At 41.0% G+C, this 23,044-nt stretch overlaps 1 protein-coding gene across 6 annotated transcripts in view; it reads left to right on the forward strand.

Moving 5' to 3' along the window:
• Positions 1 to 204: 204 nt before the first annotated feature.
• Positions 205 to 23,044, forward strand: part of Golga1 (golgin A1) — a 56,594-nt gene continuing 33,754 nt past the window's right edge. For 3 of the 6 annotated variants that reach the window (XM_057755002.1, XM_057755004.1, XM_057755005.1), the window contains exons 1-7: positions 205 to 338; positions 1,205 to 1,257; positions 2,324 to 2,605; positions 14,886 to 14,976; positions 18,806 to 18,880; positions 19,684 to 19,781; positions 21,664 to 21,696. In XM_057755002.1, coding sequence (XP_057610985.1) covers positions 2,471 to 2,605; positions 14,886 to 14,976; positions 18,806 to 18,880; positions 19,684 to 19,781; positions 21,664 to 21,696 — 432 coding nt within the window. In that variant the 5' untranslated portion in view covers positions 205 to 338; positions 1,205 to 1,257; positions 2,324 to 2,470. Of the gene's footprint in view, positions 339 to 1,204; positions 1,258 to 2,323; positions 2,606 to 14,885; positions 14,977 to 18,805; positions 18,881 to 19,683; positions 19,782 to 20,884; positions 21,388 to 21,663; positions 21,697 to 23,044 lie in introns of those variants that run through there. The other 3 variants (XM_057755003.1, XM_057755008.1, XM_057755007.1) reach the window with 3 other exon arrangements.

Here is a 23,044-nt window from a genome sequence, read left to right on the forward strand (position 1 = left end):
GAGGGCAGCCCGGTTGCGATCCGCAGTCCTGCCCTTGCTGACGTGGCCGGACAGCCAAGGTAGAAGCGCCCTCTCCCTGTTGCCGTTCCAGCCCAACGGCCCAGGAACCTAGCTGGCTCGTCACAAAGTCGCGTGTGGACGCATGCGCGAGCGGAGAGCGCTGCCGACGCGCAGCCACTTCCGGCGCGCGGCAAATGTGCGGTTCCGGGTTGGTGCCCTGCTTGCCGTGCAGAGGTGGGGGCTGGTGACGTTCCCCAGGCCCTCGAGAGTCCGCGGAGGCGGGGCTGTGTTGGCTGCCCCAAAAGCAGCAAGTAAGCTACCGGAGCTCCAGGACGCAAGTAGGCCTCCCTTCCGTAGCCTCGGGCGGGGACGCGGTGGACCCCGACCCAGGGGTGGGGGTGGTGCTGGAGTGCTCAGGGTCGGGTGGGGGCGGAGGCGGTCCCCTAGTCCTGGGGGTCGAGCCACCCTGCGACCGTACTCAGGTCACCACTTCTTTCTGGGGCGCAATCTTCCTGTTGTCAAACAGAGGTTGGGTCCCTCCCTTGGTTGACAGCCGTATAAGGACGTGGCTCCGGAGCGAGCCAGAGGTAGTGGGATCCAAATTACGGTGGCCGGCATCTCTGAACCTTTAAGTATCTGTCAGAACTTTGCTCCAGTGAGTTAGTGCGAGTCAGGACTCAGGGACCAGACTACCAGGTCTGACCAGGTAAACACTGTGTTTGAGAATCAACTGAGAAATACTGTCTCTTGGAAGCCTTCAACTAATTCACGCTGTTTTGCTTACTACTCCTAGGAAGAAATTACTGTAGACACCTAATGCTGTGAGAAATTCTTTCTGCTTGTAAGTGAAACTTAGGCTATTCACAGGGACTGAGGGGCATCCTCCTCACAGCTGTACAGTAATGACCGTGTTTCGCCCATTTAAGTCATCCCTACCCCATTTCTTTCGTACCGCCCTCGATGAACGTTTTGGTCTTGCACTTGAAATATACAACCTGTTTTTTTTTTTTTTTTTTTTTTTTTTTGTTTTTTGAGACAGGGTTTCTCTGTGGTTTTGGAGCCTGTCCTGGAACTAGCTCTTGTAGACCAGGCTGGTCTCGAACTCACAGAGATCCGCCTGTCTCTGCCTCCCGAGTGCTGGGATTAAAGGCGTGCGCCACCACCGCCCGGCTATACAACCTGTTTTATCTTTGTTTTCACACAGGGCAGTCAGTGACTTTGACCTCCAGACTGTTTTAAATATAGTAGATAAAACAGGTGAGTGCAATGACTTACAGGTATTGGAAAAGTTTTTGAAGGATTTTATAGACATGATAGATAATAATCTGAAGTAGTAAGCAATCTTCTGTCATCTTACAGCAGAGTGTATCTGTCACGAGACATTAAAAGTTAAAACTGAAACAGAACAATAGAAATTAGCTTTGTTTTCTTTTTGGAATAAGAGCTCACTTTGCAGCCCTAGCTGGCCTGGAACTTGCTATGTCGATCTTGAAATCAGAGACATCTTTCTGCCTCTCCTGTACTGTTTTAGTTACCATTGAGAGGAAAGAATTGTTTAATCTCAAATATCATATAGGAAGAAAAGATATTGTTGTTCGGAGTCATATTTTGAAGCACAGAGAAAACCGCACATGTCCACACAGATGGGAGGACCTCATGACTATATGTAGTCTGCATTTCTGGGAGTTTTTTCCTAGGTTGTGACTTTTTTCCCACTCTAGGAGGAAGCGTCTAATTGAAAACCAGGAATTTAGTTGCATATTTTGTATCTTCTTACTTTTGTGAGTATGTTTGACGTACAGAGAAAAAGCACTAAATTCTTAGTAAACATATTATTAGAAGATTCAAAAGCATCAAGTCGTGATTGCATGGTGTTAACCTGGAAATCTCACTACATGCAATGCAGTGTTCTAAAGCAAAAGGTTGAGGTCTCTGAGTCAGAGAGCTGTGTTGGGATGCTAGCCCTGTAACATAGCCACATAGGCCTGGGCAGGTTATTCTGTGTTCGGATGCTAGCCCTGTAACTTAGCCACATAGTCCTTGGCAGGTTATTCTGTGTTCGGATGCTAGCCCTGTAACTTAGCCACATAGTCCTCGGCAGGTTATTCTGCTTCTTTCAGTACCCATGTATGAAAGTAACATGCCTGAGTGCTTTTGAAGTGTTTAATAATTGTGTTCGTGTGTGTGCGTGTGTGTGTGCGCATGTGTGTGTATGTGTACTTATTATGAAACTACTTTTGAAACCTGAAACTTAACATGGCAATTGAGATGTGAAATCTGTCCAGTGTTTAACTTGGAGCTATCTCTTCCATATGATTTATAGATACTGTGTTGCCAAAATTCTTTGGCCTGGATTTAAGTGGGATGCAGCTAGACTGGAGGCCTGAACCTCTATAGGTATCTGTGTCATCGTTCCATTCACTGAGGAGTTCAGGAATTAGTTGTCTCTGCAAGATAGCCACACAGCAAAATGTTTGCAAAACTAAAGAAGAAAATCGCAGAAGAGACTGCTGTTGCTCAGAGGCCAGGAGGCACGAATAGAATTCCAAGATCTGTGAGCAAGGAGTCTGTGGCCTCTATGGGAGCTGACTCAGGAGATGACTTTGTAAGTATCTTCTCTTGCTTTGAATATTTGATGAAGTCTGTCATATACTTCTTAAATATTATTGCAAGAAATTGTTCCAACAAAAGTTTTTAGATTGCATGATTATTTTATGCTTTTTCTAGTTTATGGATGTTTAAAAAAAAAAACTCTGCATTTCTATCTTTTGGTTTTTGAAGATAGGTTTCAGGCTGGACTCAAACTCACAAAGATCCACCTGCCTCTGCCTCTCAGGTGCTGGGATTAAAGATGTGCACCACCAGTGTGCCCAGCTTTATTATTTTTTTTTCTTTCTTTCTTTTTTTTTTTTTTTCCAAGACCTCACTCTGTAGACCAGACTGGCCTCAAAATCACAGGGATCCACCTGCCTCTGCCTCCTGAGTGCTGGGATTAAAGGTGTGCACCAACACCACCCAGCTCATTTAGTATTTTTTTTTTTTTTTTTTTTGGTTTTTTTGAGACAGGGTTTCTCTGTGGTTTTGGAGCCTGTCCTGGAACTAGCTCTTGTAAACCAGGCTGGTCTCAAACTCACAGAGATCTGTCTGCGTCTGCCTCCCGAGTGCTGGGATTAAAGGCGTGCGCCACCATCGCCCGGCTCATTTAGTATTCTTATTAGCATTTGGTTTGTTATTATTCATCTATTTTTTTCTCTTGTGTATTTTTGTTTATTACCTTTTTTCTGTTTTTCCATTTATATAACGTGTACATTATTTTTAATGTTTTAGTCTATTAAAATGTACCCCTTAACTAGGTGTGGTAGCACATGCCTTTAATACCAGCACTCCAGAAGCAGGCAGATCTCTGTGAATTTGAATTTACTCTCATCTATAGAGCTAGTTCCAAGAGAGACTGTGTAACAGTCCTGGCTGTCCTGGGACTCGCTCTGTAGACCAGGCTGGCTTCGAACTCACTGAGGTCTGTCTGCCTCTGCCTCCCAGGTGCTAGAATTAAAGGCATGTGCCAACACCACCAGGCCTTGTATTTGTGGGGAGGTGGGGAGGTAAGATTTCACAATAAATATGCTGCTTTATCGGGAAAGGGTCATGCTTAAGGATTAAACTAAGTTAAATTACTTTAAGGGTTTATAGTGCTTGGTATATTTGAATCTATAAAACATAACAGCAGGCTTCATCTACAGCTCTACAAGGAAAGAAAGCATGTAAAGAACAATGTACATGCCAGGCAGTGGTGGCGCACACCTTTAATCCCAGCACTTGGGAGACAGAGGCAGGTGGATCTCTGTGAGTTCGAGGCCAGCCTGGTCTACAAGAGCTAGTTCCAGGACAGGCTCCAAAGCTACAGTGAAACCCTGTCTTGAAAAACCAAATAAATAAATAAATAAAAAATAACAATGTACATATAAAGTGTAAGTCATGAAATAAATCTAGTATCTATCAAAGAAATACAATGTTGTTAATACTGTTAAAGCCACTTATGTCTACTTTCAAATTCCCCATACCCTGCCAGATAGGCACTAACCTAAAATTTGTGTTTCTCATTCACTTCTTTTTAAAATATCTTAACAGTTTGAGCTCATAAGTAAGATTTTACTTAAAACTTTATTTTGAATTTTATGAAAATGGTGAGCTGGGACTGGAGAGTTGGCTCAGCAGTTAAGAGCACTGGCTGCTCTTCCGGAGGTCCTGAGTTCAATTCCCAGCAACCACATGGTGGCTCACAGCCATCTGTAATGGGATCTGGTGCCCTCTTCTGGCCTGCAGGCATATATGCAGGCAGAATGTTGTATACATAATAAGTAAATCTTTTTAAAAAAAAAGGGGGGGGGCGGTGGTGGTGCACGCCTTTAATTCCAGCACTCGGCAGGCAGAGGCAGGCGGATCTCTGTGAGTTTGAGACCAGCCTGGTCTACAAGAGCTAGTTCCAGGACAGGCTCCAAAACCACAGAGAAACCCTGTCTCGAAAAACCAAAAAAATAAAATAAAATAAAAATTTAAAAAAAAAGGAAGGAAAGAAAGAAATGAAATGGTATGCCGTAGTTTTCCTAGGCTTACCTTTTTTTTTTTAACTTAACATTTTCCCAAAATGCATCTGTGTTCCCTGAAGCTATGGCTCATTTATTTTTACCATTGCTAAAATTTCAGCATTTGAAAAGGTCATGTTTTGTCTTTATTCTTCAATGGCCGACTCTTGAATTGTTCCCGTGGTCAGCTGAGTCTTCCTTCTCTTTTCTTCCTCTGCCTGAGTCCAGACCCTATTTCATGGCAGAAGCTATCAGGTTATTGGATTAGAGCAATAAAATTACAAGATCAAGATTATCATTGGCTCTTGTAATTAAAAAGAACTGGAAGTGACTGATTGCCTAACTAAAGAATTTAGTTTTGATGGGCAGTGGTGGCGCTTGCCTTTAATCCAAACACTTGGGAGGCAGAGGCAGGTGGATCTCTGTGAGTTTGAGACCAACCTGGTCTACAGAATAAGTTCCAGGACAGCCAGGACTGTTTCACAGAGAAATCCTGTCAGAAAGAAAGAGAGAGAGAGAGAGAGACAGAGACAGAGAAACAAGAAAGAAAGAAAGAAAGAAAGAAAGAAAGAAAGAAAGAAAGAAAGAAAGAAAGAAAGAAAGAAAGAAAAAAAAATTAGTTTTATGCAGAAGGACCTGCGCCTAGTATCTAGAGTATGTTGCAGACATGGACTTTTAGACTTTTCCAGTAACCCATTTGAATGTAAGTAATTACATAATCTGACCCTCATTCCCTATCTCTGAACCCTTGTGTCCAACTGAGTATATTTTTCTAAATAGACATCTTTCCTGTAACATCTCAGATTCAAAATGAACAAATTGAATTCCTTCACTCCATCTCTAAATGTGTCTCTCATCCTCCCAAGTCCTTGAACATAAGCCATGAAAGCTTTTTAGATGCCTCCCTCCTTTGAGTTCTTAGTGTCTCAGTCAGCAAGTACTTTTTGGATTCCCTTTCCCTGTGTCCCTGAAACGTTCCTCTCTCCTCCCTCAGATAGGGCATCCACTAGTGTTTCCCTCTTACCCCAGGCCGCCCTTTTTCCTGGGTAAACGCCACCAGTCTTGATGTTCTGCCTCCAATTGCTTTCTCCCAAGATGATCTTAAAAGTAAATTTATTTGTCTTTCAATGCTTAAAACTCTGTAGCTTTCTTCTCATTTTCAGTAACTCATTATTGTGGTATATAAACTGATGGTTTCATCTCACTCGACTTATTACGCCTATGCTGGATCCATATTTAATTTATTGAACATCCTGAAATAGACTTCATTGCTTCTTGCCTACAAATTTTTGCTTATGCTTATTTACTCTAGAGTGTCTAATGTCTCGCTTTCATACCTGTGTTCCTCTGAAAGATTCTGGGTCTTCTTTCACAGTCTCGCCTCATATATCACTTCTAGAGATTCGCTTCAACCCCAACCCTTCCCTCCTGAGTTTGGTGCTGGTTTCCTCTTTCTTTAGTAGTAGCATCTGATACTGTGAATTACTAGTTCATATTCACTTGGTAGTCTCCATTAAACTAGGCATTCCATGACAGGTAATAAAGTGAAGCACTAATAACTCGCAGAGGTCATAGGACCAAGACCTGGGTCTTAGTTCTTTTCTTTTTCTCTTGAGACATTGTCTCACTGTGTAGCCATGGGTGGCCTGGAACCTACTATGTAGGCAAGGTTTGCCTTAGTCTCATGGAGCTCTCCTTGCCTCTACTTCCTGGGGGTTGGGATTAAAGGCATGTGACACCATACCAAGCTGATTTTGAATTCTTGCTGCACTGTTATTGTGTGACAGTGTACAGCTTCCTTCACTCTTCTTTGTTTAGTTCCCATAGAAATGGTATCTATCTTAAAGTATGTGTCAGGGATGTCCCAAATCATCCCCCAGGCTGGGTGATAGGCCAGGAGTACTCAGTGTTTTAGTGCTTACCTAGCATACACAAAACTTGGGTTCCATCCTCAATCCCATGAAAACAGAAATCCTATAGTACCCAGGTTTTTTTTCAGTGATATTTATTGGGCTCTATATTTTTCTCTGGTCCCCTCCCTGCCTCTCTCCTCCCCCCTTCAACCCTACCCCAAGGTCCCCATGCTCCCAATTTACTCAGGAGATCTTGTCTTTTTCCACTTTCTACTTCCCATGTAGATTAGATCTATATAAGTCTCTCTTAGTGTCCTCATTGTTGTCTAAATTCTCTGGGATTGTGGTTTATAGGCTGGCTTTCTTTGCTTTATGTTTAAAAACCACCTATGAGTGAGTACATGTGATAATTGTCTTTCTGTGTCTGGGTTACCTCACTCAATGTTTTCTAGTTCCATCCATTTTCCTGCAAAATTCAAGCTGTCCTTATTTTTTTCTGCTGTGTAAATGTACCACTTTTTTTTTTATCCATTCTTCGATCAAGGGGCATTTAGGTTGTTTCCAGGTTCTGGCTGTGACAAACAAAGCTGCTATGAACATAGTTGAGCACATGTCCTTGTGGCACGATTGAACATCCTTTGGATATATACCCAGAAGTGGTATTACTGGGTCTTGAGGAAGGTTGTTTCCCTAATTTTTAAGAAATCACCACACTGACATCCAAAAGGGTTGTCCCAACTTGCATTCCCACCAGCAATGCAGAAGTATTCCCTTTTCCCCACAACTTCTCCAGCATAGGTTGTCATCAATGTTTTTGATCTTGGCCATTCTTTCAGGTGTAAGATGGAATCTCAGAGTTGTTTTGATTTGCATTTCTCTGATGACTAAGGATGTTGAACATTTCCTTAAGTGTCTTTCAGCCATTTTTAGATTCCTCTGTTGAGAGTTCTCTGTTTAGGCATATACTCCATTTTTTTTATTGGATTATTTGTTCTTTTGGTGTCCAATTTCTTGAGTTCTTTGTATATTTTGGAGATCAGATCTCTGTCTGATGTGAGATTAGTGAAGATCTTTTCCCATTCTGTAGGCTGTCGTTTTGTCTTGTTGACCGTGTCCTTTGCTTTACGGAAGCTTTTCAGTTTCAGGAGGTCCCATTTATTAATTGTTTCTCTCAGTGTCTGTGCTGCTGGGGTTATATTTAGGAAGTGGTCCCTGTGCCAATGCGTTCAAGTGTACTTCCCACTTTCTCTTCTATAAGGTTCAGTGTGGCTGGCTTTATGTTGAGGTCTTTAACTTGAGTTTTGTGCATGGTGATAGATATGGGTCTATTTTCATTTTTCTGCATAATGATATCCAGTCATGCCAGCACCACTTGTTAAATATGCTTTCTTTTTTTCTATTTGATATATTTTGCTTTTTTATCAAATACCAGGTGTTCAAAGATGTGTGGATTGATATCCGGGCCTGCATTCGGTTCCATTGGTCCTCCTGTCTGTTCTTAGGCCATTACCAGGCTGTTTTCAGTACTGTAGCTCTGTAGTAGAGTTTGAAGTCAGGGATTGTGATGTCTCCAGAAGTTCTTTTATTGTACAGGATTGTTTTGGCTATCCTGGGTTTTTTGCTTTTCCAAATGAAGTTGAGTACCGTTCTTTCAAGGTCTTTGAAGAATTTTGCTGCCGGGTGGTGGTGGCGCATGCCTTTAATCCCAGCACTTGGGAGGCAGAGGCAGGCGGATCTCTGTGAGTTCGAGACCAGCCTGATCTGCAAGAGCTAGTTCCAGGACAGGCTCCAAACCACAGAGAAACCCTGTCTCAAAAAAACAAACAAAAAAAAAAAAAAAAAAAAAGAATTTTGCTGGGATTTTGATGGGCATTGCATTGAATCTGTAGATTGCTTTTGGTAAGATTGCCATTTTTACTATAACAATTCTGCCTACCCAAGAGCATGGGAGGTCTTTCCACTTTCTGGTGTCTTCTTCAATTTCTTTCTTCAAAGATATAAAGTTCTTTTCATACAAGTCTTCCACTTGTTTAGTTAGAGTTACTCCGAGGTATTTTATGCTATTTGTGGCTACTGTGAAAGGTGTTGATTCTCTGATTTCTTTCTCAGCCCTTTTATCATCTGTGTACAGGAGGGCTACTGATTTTTTTTTTTTTTTTTAGTTAATCTTGTATCCTGCTACATTGCTGAAAGTGTTTATGAGTTGTAGAAGTTCCTTGGTAGAATTTTTGGGATCACTTATATAAACTATCATATCAGCAAAAATTGAGAGTTTGACTTCTTCTTTTCCAATTTGTATCCCCTTGATCTCCCTTTGGTGTCTTATTGCTCTAGCTAGGACCTCAAGAACTATGTTGAATAGGTATGGAGAGAGTGGACAGCCTTGTCTTGTTCCTGATTTCAGTAGAATAGCTGGGAGTTTCTCTCCATTTAGTTTGATGTTGGCTGTTGGCTTACTGTATATTGCCTTAACTATGTTTAGGTATGTTCCTTGTATCCCTACTCTCTCCAAGACCTTTATCATGAAGGGATGTTGTATTTTGTCAAATACTTTTTCGGCATCTAATGAGATGATCATGTGGTTTTTATTTTTCAGCTTGTTTATATGGTGAATTACGTTGACAGATTTTCGTATGTTGAACCATCCCTGCATCTGTGGGATCAAGCTGACTTGGTCATGGTGGATGATGGTTCTGATGTGTTCTTGGATTCGACTTGCTAGTATTTTATGGAGTATTTTTGCATCAGTGTTCATGAGTAAGATTGGTCTATAATTCTTCTTAGTAATGTCTTTCTGTGGTTTGGGTGTCAGGGTAATTGTAGCCTCATAAAAAGAGTTTGGCAATGTTTCCTCTGTTTCTGTTGTGTGGAACAATTTGCGGAGTATTGGTATTAGTTCCTCTTTGAAAGTTTTGTAGAATTCTGAGCTGAAACCATCTGGTCCTGGGCTTTTTTGGTTGTGAGACTTTTGATGACTGTTTCTATTTCTTCAGCGGTTATAGGTCTGTTTAATTTGTTTATCGGTCTTGATTTAATTTTGGTAAGTGATATTTATTCAGAAAGTTGTCCATTTCCTTTAAGTTTTCCAATTTTGTGGAGTCCAGGTTTTCAAAATATGATCTAATGATCCTCTATATTTCCTCCATGTCTGTTGTTATGTATTCCTTTTCATTTCTGATTTTGTTCATTTGGATATTCTTTCTCTGCCTTTTGGTTAGTTTGGATAAAGGTTTGGCTATTTTGTTGATTTTCTCGAAGAACCAACTCTTTGTCTCATTGATTCTTTGTATTGTTTTCTTTGTTTCTATTTTGTTGATTTCAGCTCTCAATTTGATTATTTCCTGCGGTCTAGTCCTCTTAGGTGAGTTTGCTTCTTTTTGTTTTTTTGTTTTTTTTTTATATTTATTTATTATGTATACAATATTCTGTCTGTGTATATGCCTGAAGGCCAGAAGAGGGCACCAGACCCCATTACAGATGGTTGTGAGCCACCATGTGGTTGCTGGGAATTGAACTCAGGACCTTTGGAAGAGCAGGCAATGCTCTTAACCTCTGAGCCATCTCTCCAGCCCCATGCTTCTTTTTGTTGTAAAGTTTTCAAATGTTCTGTTAATTCACTAGTGTGGGATTTTTCCAGCTCCTTTATGTAGGCATTTAGTGCTATGAACTTGCCTCTTAACACTGCTTTCATTGTGTCCCATAAATATGGGTATGTTGTGTGGTCATTTTTATTGAATTTTAGGAAGTCTTTAATTTCCCCCTTTTATTTCTGCCTTGACCCATTGATGATTCAGGTGAGCATTGTTTAATTTCCATGTGTTTGTGAGTTTTCTGGAATTGGTATTGCTGTTGACTCCTAGTTTTTTTTTTTTTTTTTTTTTTTTTTTTTTTTTTTTTGGTTTTTCGAGACAGGGTTTCTCTGTGGTTTTGGAGCCTGTCCTGGAACTAGCTCTGTAGATCAGGCTGGTCTCGAACTCACAGAGATCCGCCTGCCTCTGCCTCCCGAGTGCTGGGATTAAAGGCGTGCGCCACCATCGCCCGGCTGACTCCTAGTTTTAAAGCATGGTGATCTGATAAGGTACATTGGGTTATTCCAATATTTTTGTATTTGTTGAGGCTTGTGTTGTTACCGAGTATGTGGTCAATTTTTGAGAAGGTTCCATGAGGTGCTGAGAAGAAGGTATATTCTTTTCTGTTTGGATGGAATATTCTATAGATGTCTGTTAAGTCCATTTGAGTCATAACATCTGTTAGTTCTCTTATTTCTCTGTTCATTTTTTGTCTGATTGACCTGTCCAGTGGTGAGAGGGGAGTGAAGTCTCCCACTATTAGTGTGTGGGGTTTAATTATGATTTGAGCTTTAGAAGTGTTTCTTTCACATATGAGGGTGTCCTTGTATTTGGGGCATAGATGTTCAGTATTGAAATTTCCTCTTGGTGGATTTTTCCTGTGACTCATATGAAATGTCCTTCTTGGTGTCTTTTGACTGATTTTAGCTTGAAGTCTATTTTGTTAAATATTAGGATAGCTACACCTTCTTGTTTCTTAGGTCCATTTGATTGGTATATTTTTTCCCAACCTTTTACTCTGAGACGAAGTCTGTCTTTGAGATTGAGATGCGTTTCTTGTATGCAGAAGAGGGATGGATTCTGTTTTTGTATCCAATCTGTTAGCCTGTGCCTTTTTATGGGTGAATTCAGCCCTTTTACATTAAGGGATATTAATGACCATTGGTTGCTATCTCCTGTTAATTTAGTTTTCATCATTGGTTTGTTAATTTGTGCTTTTTTTTCTTCTTCAGGATTTGCAGTAATGAGATCATCTGTGTTTTTGTTGTTCATAATCAACTTCTGTTGCTGCTGCTGCTGGTTAGGGAAGCCTGTTTCACCACTGTTCCTAGCATGTAACACAATGCTAAAGACTAGGATATTTCATTCACAGTAATAATCAAAACAACTTGTGTTTATGTCCTCCACGGTTCACCACTGTTTGACATTAGGAAGAAGAACCTCTGAGAGAAGGTTAAGTCAGGAGCCCTAGGTATTTAGGATCTGTGCCCTTATGAATGGCTCCAGACACTGCCTTTCCTTCTCCACCATTTAGGGTGAGGCTAAAAAATGCTCATTCATGAATCAAAAAGTGAGCCCTTCCCAAACACTAAACTATCACAGGGCCTTGGTCTTAGACTTTTCAGATTTCAGAACTGAGAAATCCATTTTTCCATCTACGAGCTACCTATTCATGGTATCAGTTACAGCAGCTAAACAGAGAAGACAGCGGTGTGTGAGGAGTAAGTCTGTGGCAGCTTCTGTTTTAGGGACTGACAAGTATGGCTTTCTGTACCCTCGTCCAACTCTGTGAAGTCAGTCACATTCACTGTTTTCCTGTGAGGAAGACAGTGTGCAGGGCATCGTGTAATCAGCTAAGTGGTGAAACAGGTGAATGCAGTGCTGTGACTCCACAGACTTAACCGGCTGTTGATGCTGAACCTCAGGCTAAGATTCACTGGCAAAGCACCTTCCTAGCATAAGTGGGGCCCTAGTTCAGTCTCTAGTACAGAATGTTTTTCTAAAACCTTGAGTTTCTAGGTTTACTCAGTACCAGAAGAAAAAAGAAAGAAACTGACTCAGGGGCTGGAGAGATGGCTCAGTGGTTAAGAGCATTGCCTGCTCTTCCAAAGGTCCTGAGTTCAATTCCCAGCAACCACATGGTGGCTCACAACCATCTGTAATGAGGTCTGGCGCCCTCTTCTGGCCTTCAGGCATACAAGCAGACAGAATATTGTATAATAAATAAATAAAATATAAAAAAAAATTAAAGAAAGAAAGAAACTTCCCAGTAAATATTGAATGTCATGTATATGAACAGGTAAATAAATGTTTAGAATGGTTTGTGAATTGTTCAACCTCATATAAAACCGTCTTGGGGATGAAATGAAGATGCAACATGAAAGAGTGAGTGTTAGTATTATTTTAGATTGTGTTTGGTGTGATAACAGAGTTCTGCAGAAGTAGAAAGATGCCATTCTTTAGAGATATGTTTGAGAGTTCAGAATGGAAGATTTCTGATGTCTATCATTTGAACTTTGGCTAAATAAGAATTGAAGAAGCAAATGTGAAAAGAATCAATGTTGCACATGAGAGGCAAATGGAAATTGACCACTAGGCCACTCTCCCACTTTGCTGTTTCTGGAAACTTTTATAATAAAAGCAAAGACTTGGGTGTCATCAGGGTGACACACACCTGTAATCCTAGCATTTCAAAGGACGAGGAAGGAAGATCTTTCATTCAATATCAGACTGGACTACATAGGAAAACATTGTCTCAAAAAAAAAAAAAAAAAAAAAGGAAAAAGATTTTCTTTAAGTGTTTTAAATTTTGTTTGTCCACCTCCACATGTATGTGATATATGCATATGTGTGCACATATTTGTGCAGGCATATATTTAGGCCAGAGGTCAACTTTGGGAATCTCTCCTCTATTGCTACCTATTGTTTTTGGTATACAGTGTGTTTGTGTATGCATGTGGGTACCTAGGTACACACGTACATGCAAACACCAGAGAAAGACATTGGGTGCCTTCTTTTTCCTCTGGCTTCTTTCAGAGTGGGTCTCTCACTAAGAAGTCTCTTTGGGCTGTGCATGCTAGCCAGGGAGTTCTTGGGATCCACTTGTCTCTACCCTCCTCCCCCAACACTACGGTATATGCAGACATGCTTGGTTTTTTATGTAGGTGCTGGGAAATTCAACTGAGATACTCATGCTTGCCTGGTAAGCACTTTTACTCCCTAAACATGGAAGTCACCATTTTGCTATGGTATCTTCCTGTTTTCTCCCTCCAACCTACTACTGGGGTTCCAGAAATGCACACCATAGCTGGCTTTTATGTAGGTGCTGTGGATCCAAACTTAAGTCCTTATATAGCAATCACTTTATCTACTGAATCATCTCCCAGCCCCAGTTTTTAAAAAATATTTTTAAGTAACTTGCCAATTAGATTTTTCTTAGGAAATTTTCCTACATGTTTACTTGGGTTTTATATATCCCATCCCCCACTGCTTTCTCTTAAGCTAGTGAGATGGCTCAGTGGGTGAAGGCACTTGATACCAAGCCTGACAACCTCAGTTTGAGCCCCAGGACCCACATGGTAGACAAGAACCAATTCCTACAAATTGTCCTCTTGACTTCTACATAAATGTACACACATATACACAAATAAATAAATACAAAAACAAAAATGTCAGTATAACAGTGAGGCATGGTGACTTATGCCTTTAATCCCAGGATTCAGGAGGCTGAGGCAATAATATAACCAAGTTCAAGGTCAGCCTAAATTGCAAAAACAATAAAAAGAAAATAAATTGGGACTGGAAAGATGGCTTGATGAAGAACAATGACTGCTCTTCCTAAGGACCAAGGTTCAATTCCCAGCACCCATACTGCAGTTCACAACTGTCTGTAACTTCAGTTCCTGGGGACTCAACACCCTCACATAGACATACGTGGAGACAAATCACCAATGCACATAAAATAAAAATAATTTAACGCCCCCCCCATACACACACACACACAAAGTAAGTTTTATATTAGCAGTAACAAGTGATATCCAAAGTAATAGTAGTGGTACCCATAAACGCTTAGGTTTGGGGGTTTTTGTTGTTGTTGTTGTTGTTGTTTTAAGGACAGGATTTCAACATATAACTCAGGCTAGCCTCTAAACTCCAGCTTCCTAAATTGGGATTAAAGGCCTGTGTCACTTTGCCTGGCTTCCAATGAGTAAGTTTGTTTTTGAGACAAGGTCTCACTAATATAACCCCAGCTGTCCTGTAATCTCCTAGGTAGACCAGGTTAGCCTCAAATTCATATAGATCCACCCTCTCTGCCTCCCAGTGCTGGGATTAAAAGTGTGCACCACCCAACTTTCCCAATTTTAAAGTAATTGGCCGTTGGAGGGAAATAGATGCCTAGTCATGTATTGAGCTACTGAATGCGTGTTTTCTGTGGAATTCTGGTGCATTACAGAGATTGGGATTTATAACCCTTTGTTTTGTAAATGGGATACTGCAGCTTTACCAGCGCAAGACTTTGATTCTTTGTTAAAGACTTCTCCCCCTTATTCCAGGAGCTTTAGAAGACAAAATGATTTCTCTTTTGTATAATGGTGTAATGTAATCATAAGGAACTCTTTTATTCCATAGTATTCCGTAAAGGACTACATTTTGTCAGTACTCCACACCTGCACATGACTTACCTGTTTAACAGCCCCTGTTGCCTTGTCACAGAGAGAGGTAGTGTTGCTTCCACTTCCCAGGCAAGGAGCTAAGGTCAGTTATCCTAGGAAGGTTTTAGGATTACAGTCAATTAGAATGTAATGGAATAGAAGAGAAGAGGTGTTCCTTTTCTAGCTGGTGCTGGCTCACCATGTGATCTCCTTTCATCTGTCCAACAGGCTTCTGACGGAAGCAGCTCCAGAGAAGACCTCTCATCCCAGCTTTTGAGAAGAAATGAACAGATACGGAAGTTAGAGGCCAGACTTTCTGGTATGTGTTAAAAAGCCATACCAGCAGACATAGGACAGATGATCCTTCCCTGCTATAAGCCGGCTTTATAGGATAACTGTAGTAACTTCCACGCAGAACTTGATCTCCTTAGTCAGAAAAAAACATTCTGTGCATTTTTTTTGATTTTAGTATACTGAATATTGTAAATTCAAATTGAATTTGAAAGTTGTTGTTGTTTAGTTTTTTGGGTTTTTTTTTTTTTTGGTTTTTTTTTTTTGGTTTTTTTTTTTTTTGGTTTTTTTCGAGACAGGGTTTCTTTGTGGTTTTGCAGCCTGTCCTGGAACTAGCTCTTGTAGACCAGGCTGGCCTCCAACTCCCAGAGATCCGCCTGCCTCCCGAGTGCTGGGATTAAAGGCGTGCGCCACCAGCGCCCGGCTGTTGTTTAGTTTTGTTTTGTTTTTCGAGACAAGATTTTTCTGTGTAACAGCCCTAGCTGGCTTTGAACTCACAGAGACCCGCCTGCCTCTGCCTCCCGAGTGTTGGGATTAAAGGCGTGCACCACCACCTCCCGGCAAAAGCTACTGTTTTTTCTGCTTCTGAGTTTTCTACCCATGGCTATAGAAAGTGTTTGAAGTTCATGTAGAGGCTGATATGGTAGTGCAAGCCTTTAATAATAGTACACAGGGACACAGAACGATTCTAAATTTAAGGCCAACCTGTAGTGGCATTTCATTTGTATTTTAACAAAGTTTTCCTGAGGAGCAGAAAAGTAAAACAACCATGTTGACCAGCCTTACAGACCAGGCAGGCAGTGGTGACACACACCTTTAATCCCAGTAGCCACACTAGTTTGCCATAGAAACCAGGCAGTAGTGGTGCACGCCCTTAATCCTGAACTAGAGAGGAACATAAACGGGAGGAGACAGCTCTCAGTCTCAGTCTCATTCTGAGATTCCTGGAGGCAGGATCACCATTTCAAACTGAGGTAGAGATAGGAGCCTTTTTGCTTTTCTGACCTTTAGGTTGAACCCCAATTTCTGTCTCTGGGTTTTTATTAATCGTGCTTCACTAACCTAGGCTACATAGCAAGATGCTGAGGTGGCGGGGTGCTCAGAGTTAGTGTACCTGCTGGGAAGCCTGACAAACTGCATTTGATCCCTGAGACTCAAATGGAAGAAGAGAACCAACTCCTTCAAGTTGTTCTCTGCTCTTCACGTACATGCATATGCACACAAAGAAAAAAAAATAATGAAATTTGAAGAATCTTTTTATTTATTTTAATTTATTTTACATGCATTGGTGTGAAGGTGTCAGATGCCCTGGAACTGGAGTTACAGACAGTTGTGAGCTGCCACATGGGTGCTGGAAATTGAACTTGTGTCCTCTGGGAAGAGCAGCAAGTGCTCTTAACCACTGAGCCATCTCTCCAGTCCCTAAAGAATCTTTTTTAAAAACAAGAAAAGTGTATATAGACTAGATTTGGCCATGTTCCACTGTTAGCATACTTACTTGCAGGTGGAACGTTATTGGGACTACTGTCTATAGGGAATGATCAACAGATGTTGATGCTGGGCTGCCGCTTGGTGTGAGGGAGGCTTGCTCCAGGACTTCTCAGTGGTTTTCGTGACTTTAATACCTGCTTCTTTGGGAGAATTATATTTAGATGTAATTTTCATTACATCTCTGTCTTAGTTATTGTACTGTTGGCTGTGAAGAGGCACAATAGTCAAGGCAACTCTGAAAAAGAAAGCATTTAATTGGGGGATTCCTTACAGTTTCAAGAGATTAGTCCATTATCATCTTGACAAGCATGCATGGTGCTGTAGAAGTAGCTGAGAGCTACGTGCAGATCCAAAAACAAAGAGAGAGACTGGGCCTGGTGAGGGTTTTTGAAACCTCAAAGCACACCCCCAATGACACACCTCCTCCAACAAGGTCTCACCTACTGCAGCAAGGCCCGTCTTCTAATTCCCTCAAATAGGGCCACTCCTTGGTGACTATGCATTCAAATATATGAGCCTGTGGAGGCCATTCTGTTTTTTTTTACATGTGTGGGGTGTCCTCTGCCCGCCCCAGACAGTTTCTTTGTATAACAGTCCTGGTGCTCAATTTGTTGTCCAGGCTGGCCTTGAACTCAGATAGCCAGCCTTTGACTTCCAAATGCTGGGATTAAAGGTGTGCACCCCAGGCCCAGTTGAGGGCCATTCTTATTCAAACATCACAGTCCCTATTCAGTCTACAATTCACTCAGCTCCCATTGTATCCTTTACCTGAGCAAGGCTTGTTCATGATAGAATTGTGAGTGTTTCTATTGGTTTTTGACAATGAACACATTATGATAGCTTCATCCTGTGATGTGGCCCATGGTTTATGTGTATCCTTTTGATCCTTGACTTTATGCCGATTTAATTGGGATAAAAACAGTAAACCAAAATTCACTGGATTGTATGTGAAATAAATTTGTTTAGCTATCAAGGGTCCAGAGCACTGTTCACACTGTAGTTTTCTTCAGGATCAGCTTCTTAGGGTCAGCAAGGTAAGGCACACAGGGAGTCAGTGGTAGAACTGGAGTCTATTCAAAGACTCAGACAGAACTCCAAACAGTCTGCTGAAGTCAGCTGTTACTGTCTTGTACACGTGGCCGTAAAGTCGGTGGTTCTGCCTTGGTACCTATAAACAACACCAGTAAACAGAAGTGAAATAACTGTTTTCAGTGTTGGGAAAGTACTTGTCGTGTAGTACGTGCTTTTCCCAATACAGAAAGGAGAGTAGCTGGACTTAACAATGACAGAGTCATTTAGAGTTAACATTTAGGAATTGTAACTGAGTAATGACAATGGCAGCTATGTTTTATTCATCACTGTGTGCCCAGCACTTAATGCATACAAGTTACTTTAATGCTTCCTTTGAAATAGATGTGATTAGGTCAGATATGTAATTAGGTGAACACTTTTAATTCCAGCATTTTGGAGGCAGAGGCAGGTGAATCTCTGAGTGTGAGTGCAGCCAGGTCTACAGAGGAAGTTCCAGGACAGCCAGGGCTGGTTACACAGAGAAATTCTGTCTCAGAGAGAGGGAGAAAGGATAGGTGGGAGGCAGGGAGAAAGAGAAAAGAGGAGAGGGAATAGATGTGATTAATATCAGTTAACATATGAATATTCCAGATGAGTAATTTACTTAAGATCCCTAGCTAAGAAATGACACAGTTGGGATTTGAACTACTTCTAATTTTATACCATATCATACTGCTTTCTTTGGAACCCCGGGTAATTTTTTCCCCTTTGAGGTGGCATCCACCTCTCAGTTTCTGGAGAAAGAGAGCACACCTGCACCATAAAGGCAGTTCTTTGCTAAGGTGTTTGCTGTTTGTCTACCACTGCCTCTCAGCTGTGTGGTCTGCAAGTGGGCTTTTAGTGAACACCCCTGATCTGCTGTCCTGCAACAGGGAATGGGAACTGTCTTAGTCACCGTTCTATTGTTGGTGATTAAGCATTCAAATACACGAGCCTATGGGCCATTCTCATTCAGACCACCACAGGAGCACTGAAACTTAGAACTGAGTAATGAAGGTGATGGTGGGTTTTCTATAGCAGGGAACCTCCAATGACCCGGCCTGGCCTAATTGTTGTTCTCTGTCAAGGCTAAACAAATCTACCTTATTGTACTCATTGTTTATACCATGGAAAGTTTGTACTTTTCCTGCTTGCCTGTGTCATTCGTTGTTAATGGAGGCTTTCTTCCTAGTTTTCCTTAACAGTACTGATTTTCAGATTAAGAAAATCATCATTTTCATTCATTTTGTTTGTTTAATTAACTTCCTTTCCTAATGTTTGTCCACTCCTGGTATGTGCATCCCTCCTCACCCAAGACTATGCTGAACAGGTCCGAAACTTGCAGAAGATAAAAGAGAAGCTTGAAATTGCATTAGAAAAACACCAAGATTGTACGTATTTCTTTTCCTGCTTTCTTTAATCTTTTCGGACTTTAGCTTTTTAAATGAATTAGTATATTGTTCCATGTGTCCATCAGAACTCATCCCTATTTTATAGTGTACTTAATCAGATTGATAACGATGTTTGACTAGAATTTATCAAGTATAAGTGTATTTCTGTTGCTTTTGTGGGCATATTTCTTAAGAGGGGATCATTTTGTGCTCGCCTCTGTTGAGGTGACCCACTTACTGATTGCCCTTGAGTCTAACCTAGGAGAATATTCTCAGTGTAGTTTCATCACTGTTATACTGACCAACTGTGGAAAGCTCTGACATCACTATAGCAGCAACAGAATGGACATATATTTTGATAAATTGCCCTGACCTATCCCAATTTAAGTTTTCCTTGGGTATTGTCATCTAAGGAAAATGTTACAGGAAGAAGAAAGAAAATGAAGAATGCTTTTGTTTTGGTATTGTTGTTACTGGTTTTGATTTTTTTATTGTTTTTCAATTCTGTTGAAGAGGTAGTAGCTGTCACTTCACAGCAACCATAGTAGGTAGTGCTTTCTGCCCCTCACCTGTGTGATGTCTTCACTGTTACAGAAAACAAAAGTAAGGAACCAGACAGCAAACTAAGCTCATCTTACCAGGGCAGAAAGGTTCTGGGAAATCAAGTTTCTCACAGTCTCATAATCCATTTCTATGGCCTTGCCTTTCTCATTTGGTGGCATTTGTAAACTACTCACATGGGCTGTTTGTCATGTTGTTTCTGAAGTATTTCCATATCTCAAATAGAGCCTCTTCGTTAACAGCTTCCATGCGGAAATTTCAAGAGCAGAATGAGACATTCCAAGCCAACAGAGCCAAAATGGCAGAAGGACTGGCTTTGGCATTAGCCAGGAAGGACCAGGTATTTTCTATGTGGTACTGCCCAAGGCTAGGAAAAGATTTCATTTAGGGACCTGACTTAAAAATCATGATGGAGATCCAAGTAAAGTCTTTACAACCTAGAAGGAAAAGAATGAATATAAGTTTTTTTGTTTTTTTAAGATTTATCTGTACTTACGTGTGTTGGTATTTTGCCTGCCTGTATGTCTGTGTGGGTGTACCAGATCCTTTGGAACTGGGGTTACAGGTGACTGAGCTGCAGTGTGGTTGCTGGGAATTGAACCCAGGTCTTCTGGAAGAGCAGTTAGAGCTCTCAACTGCTGAGCCATCTCTCCAGCCACTAATATAAGTTCTTTAAGGATTCATTTGACCTTTTCTTATGAAGTCAGACTTGACAGTTTAATCATAAAATGTGTCCAGAATGCTCTCTCTGTGCATCTTTGTAAAGTACAGACAGAAATGGATGTGTCCGTTATCTACTAGTTAGCCTACAAATAAGTAAAAGGGTCTCATCCTCTAAAAAGTTGTCCCCAAACCTACACCCACAAACACCTGCTCTTCCAGTGTAAGATGCTGTCACTCTTATCACATAGCCCATCTGTCTCTTTCTCCCAAACCAAGTATAGACAGAAGGGGACTCAAAAAAAAAAAAAATCATGTACTTTATGTATACACCAGAAGAAGGAATCTGATCCCATTATAGATGGTTGTGAGCCACCATGTGGTTACTGGGAATTGAACTCAGAGCCTCTGGAAGAGTAGTCAAGTGCTCTAAACCACTGAGCCATCTCTCCAGTCCTCAGAAGGGGACTCTCGGTCTCCATAGAAACAGCTACTGAGAGATGCTAAATGAATGACAACAAAAGGTAAAGTAAGCCAGGCGTGGTGCAAACTATAATCTCAACACTTAGGTGCATACAGGAGGATCAGGTGTGATGCAAACTATAATCTCAGCACTTAGGTTCATACAGGAGGATCAGGTGTTCAAGGCCAACCTGATCTAGATGAACCCTGTCTCCATAATAATAAAGACAAAACAAAAAATTTAAAAGGGAAAAATAATATTACAGTAACTGTTGGGGTGTGTTTGATATAGTCAGTAGTGTTTTGGTTTTTTGTGGTTGTTATTGGGGTTTGTTTGTTTTTGGGTTTTTTCAAGACAAGGTTTCTCTGTGTAACTCTAGCTGTCCTGGAATTCACTCTGTAGAGCAGGCTGGCCTCCAACACAGAGATCCACCTGCCTTTGCCTCCTGAGTGCTGAGATTAAAGGCGTGCACCTCCTCTGCCCAGCTAGTCAGTATTGTTTTAGTTAGGGTATCATCAGTGTTTAATAGTGATAATCTTTATCACTATAGATGAGTGGTATTTGTTTTAAATTATAAATATTAAAGAATCATTTACAACTGTGGTGTGAATATATGTAAATATGAGAGAAAACAATCTAAAAGTAGTCTATTCTGATTAGCAGCTATTGAAATTGGTTCTTTTTTACCAGTGTTATTTTCCTTGTATTCTGTGGTTTGTGAATAAAGAATATAATGTCTCCTCTTTTTTGTCATACACCAGAGAATCAAGCCAAGGGCACGGATTATTACCAAATACTGTTGGTCATGATCCCTAGACTTTCAGTAAGTTGATGTCTTAAGCATCAGCCTTGTGACCTAAGTCAGTGGTCTAGCTGCCCACTCTCACGAAATAATAGCAGTGTTCATGGGTAACTCTTTTAGGACATTTAGCTTTCTTAATACTGAACCAATTTTGTGGGTATTTTTTGCTTATTTATGCTGCTATTTCTCATCCCTTTTTCTGGTTGATGGATAACTTTTAAGAGCTGGTTGTTTTCTGAGTCTTGACATTGCAGATTCTCTTCCCTGGAAACTACTTCTCCTCTTGTTTTGTTTTAGGAATGGTCAGAAAAGATGGACCAGCTTGAAAAGGTTAGTCATATTTGTTGTATGAATGCTAGCATTATCTCTGGGACTTAGGAAATGTTTTCTTCAGCCAGGCCTCATTGGTAAAGGCTTGTAACCCCGGCTACTTGGTAGACTGAAGCAGGAGGATTGCAAGGTCAAAGCCTGCCCTGACTACAGAGTAAGTTCAAGACCAGCCCAAGCAGCTTAACAAAGCTCTAGGTTTAAAAAAAAAAGAAAAAAGAAAGATTGCTTGTTAAATCCATGCACATGTTACATGTATCTGTGTGACTATGTGTGCAGGTGTCCTTGGAGGCCATGGACCCCCCTGGAGCTGGACTCACAATTAGTTGTGAGCTATTTGCCATGAGTACTGGAAACCAAACTTGGCTCCTCTGGAATAGCAGAAAGTACTTTTAACCACTGAGCCATTCACTTTAATTCTTTCAAAATTAGAAGTGAGAGCTAGCAAGATGGCTCAGTGTATAAAGGTACTTGCTGCCAAGCCTGATGCCTAAGTTCAGTCTCCAGATCCCACATGGTGAAAGGAGAGAACATCGCCCACAAGTTGTTCTCTGACCTACACATACATATATATACCCTGGCACACCCACGCCCATGTTCACACAAACTTACACAAATAATAAACATTAATAAAAACAAATCTCACATATTGTGCAAAAAAGAAAAGTTAAAAAAGAACTAAGCGTATAGATTAGTAGTAGAGTGCCTGCCTAGCATGTGTAAGACTCTAGTTTCAATCCCAGGGAACCAGAAGGAATTAGGAGGTGGGAGTACTGTTTTCCCCAATATCCAGCTCACAATACTGGTTGTGGTAGTACCTCCTGGAAGCATAACACTGAGTGATTAGATTGACTTCAACAGCCTGCCTCTTACTCTTCCATAGTGGGCATTCTGGGTGTCCTTTATTAGCCCTTCCTACTATATTCCCAACCCTCATCTCTTCCTTTTACCTGAAGGCTGGTTGTTGCTGCATCACCTGGGCTTGGTGCTTTGACTTTGCGTGGCCACTTGAGAACACTAGAAGAATGATCGTGGAAAGAGGGTCATTCACGTGTTTGTTCCTTAGCTTTGTCCACATGAGGTTCCTCGGATTTCCTTAATCCCGTGGCCAAAATTTAAGCTTCTTTTGGCCTGTTGGTTCAGATGGATAGTCTGAGACGGTTTTTCTCATAACTGTTCTCTCTTGTTAGTGCCCTAACAGTCACTACTATAACACTTCTATAGGTGTCTGTACTCATAGGTTTGAGTAATCGTCTTATGAAACCATTCTCAAGATCCCTAAATTGACCGTGCTATCTGTTGGTTTGTGGGCGCTGACTGATTCTGTAGTCACATTGGGAACGCTGCCTAA

Source organism: Chionomys nivalis, chromosome 22 (assembly GCF_950005125.1).
Source record: "Chionomys nivalis chromosome 22, mChiNiv1.1, whole genome shotgun sequence".
Classification (NCBI taxonomy): Eukaryota; Metazoa; Chordata; class Mammalia; order Rodentia; family Cricetidae; genus Chionomys; species Chionomys nivalis.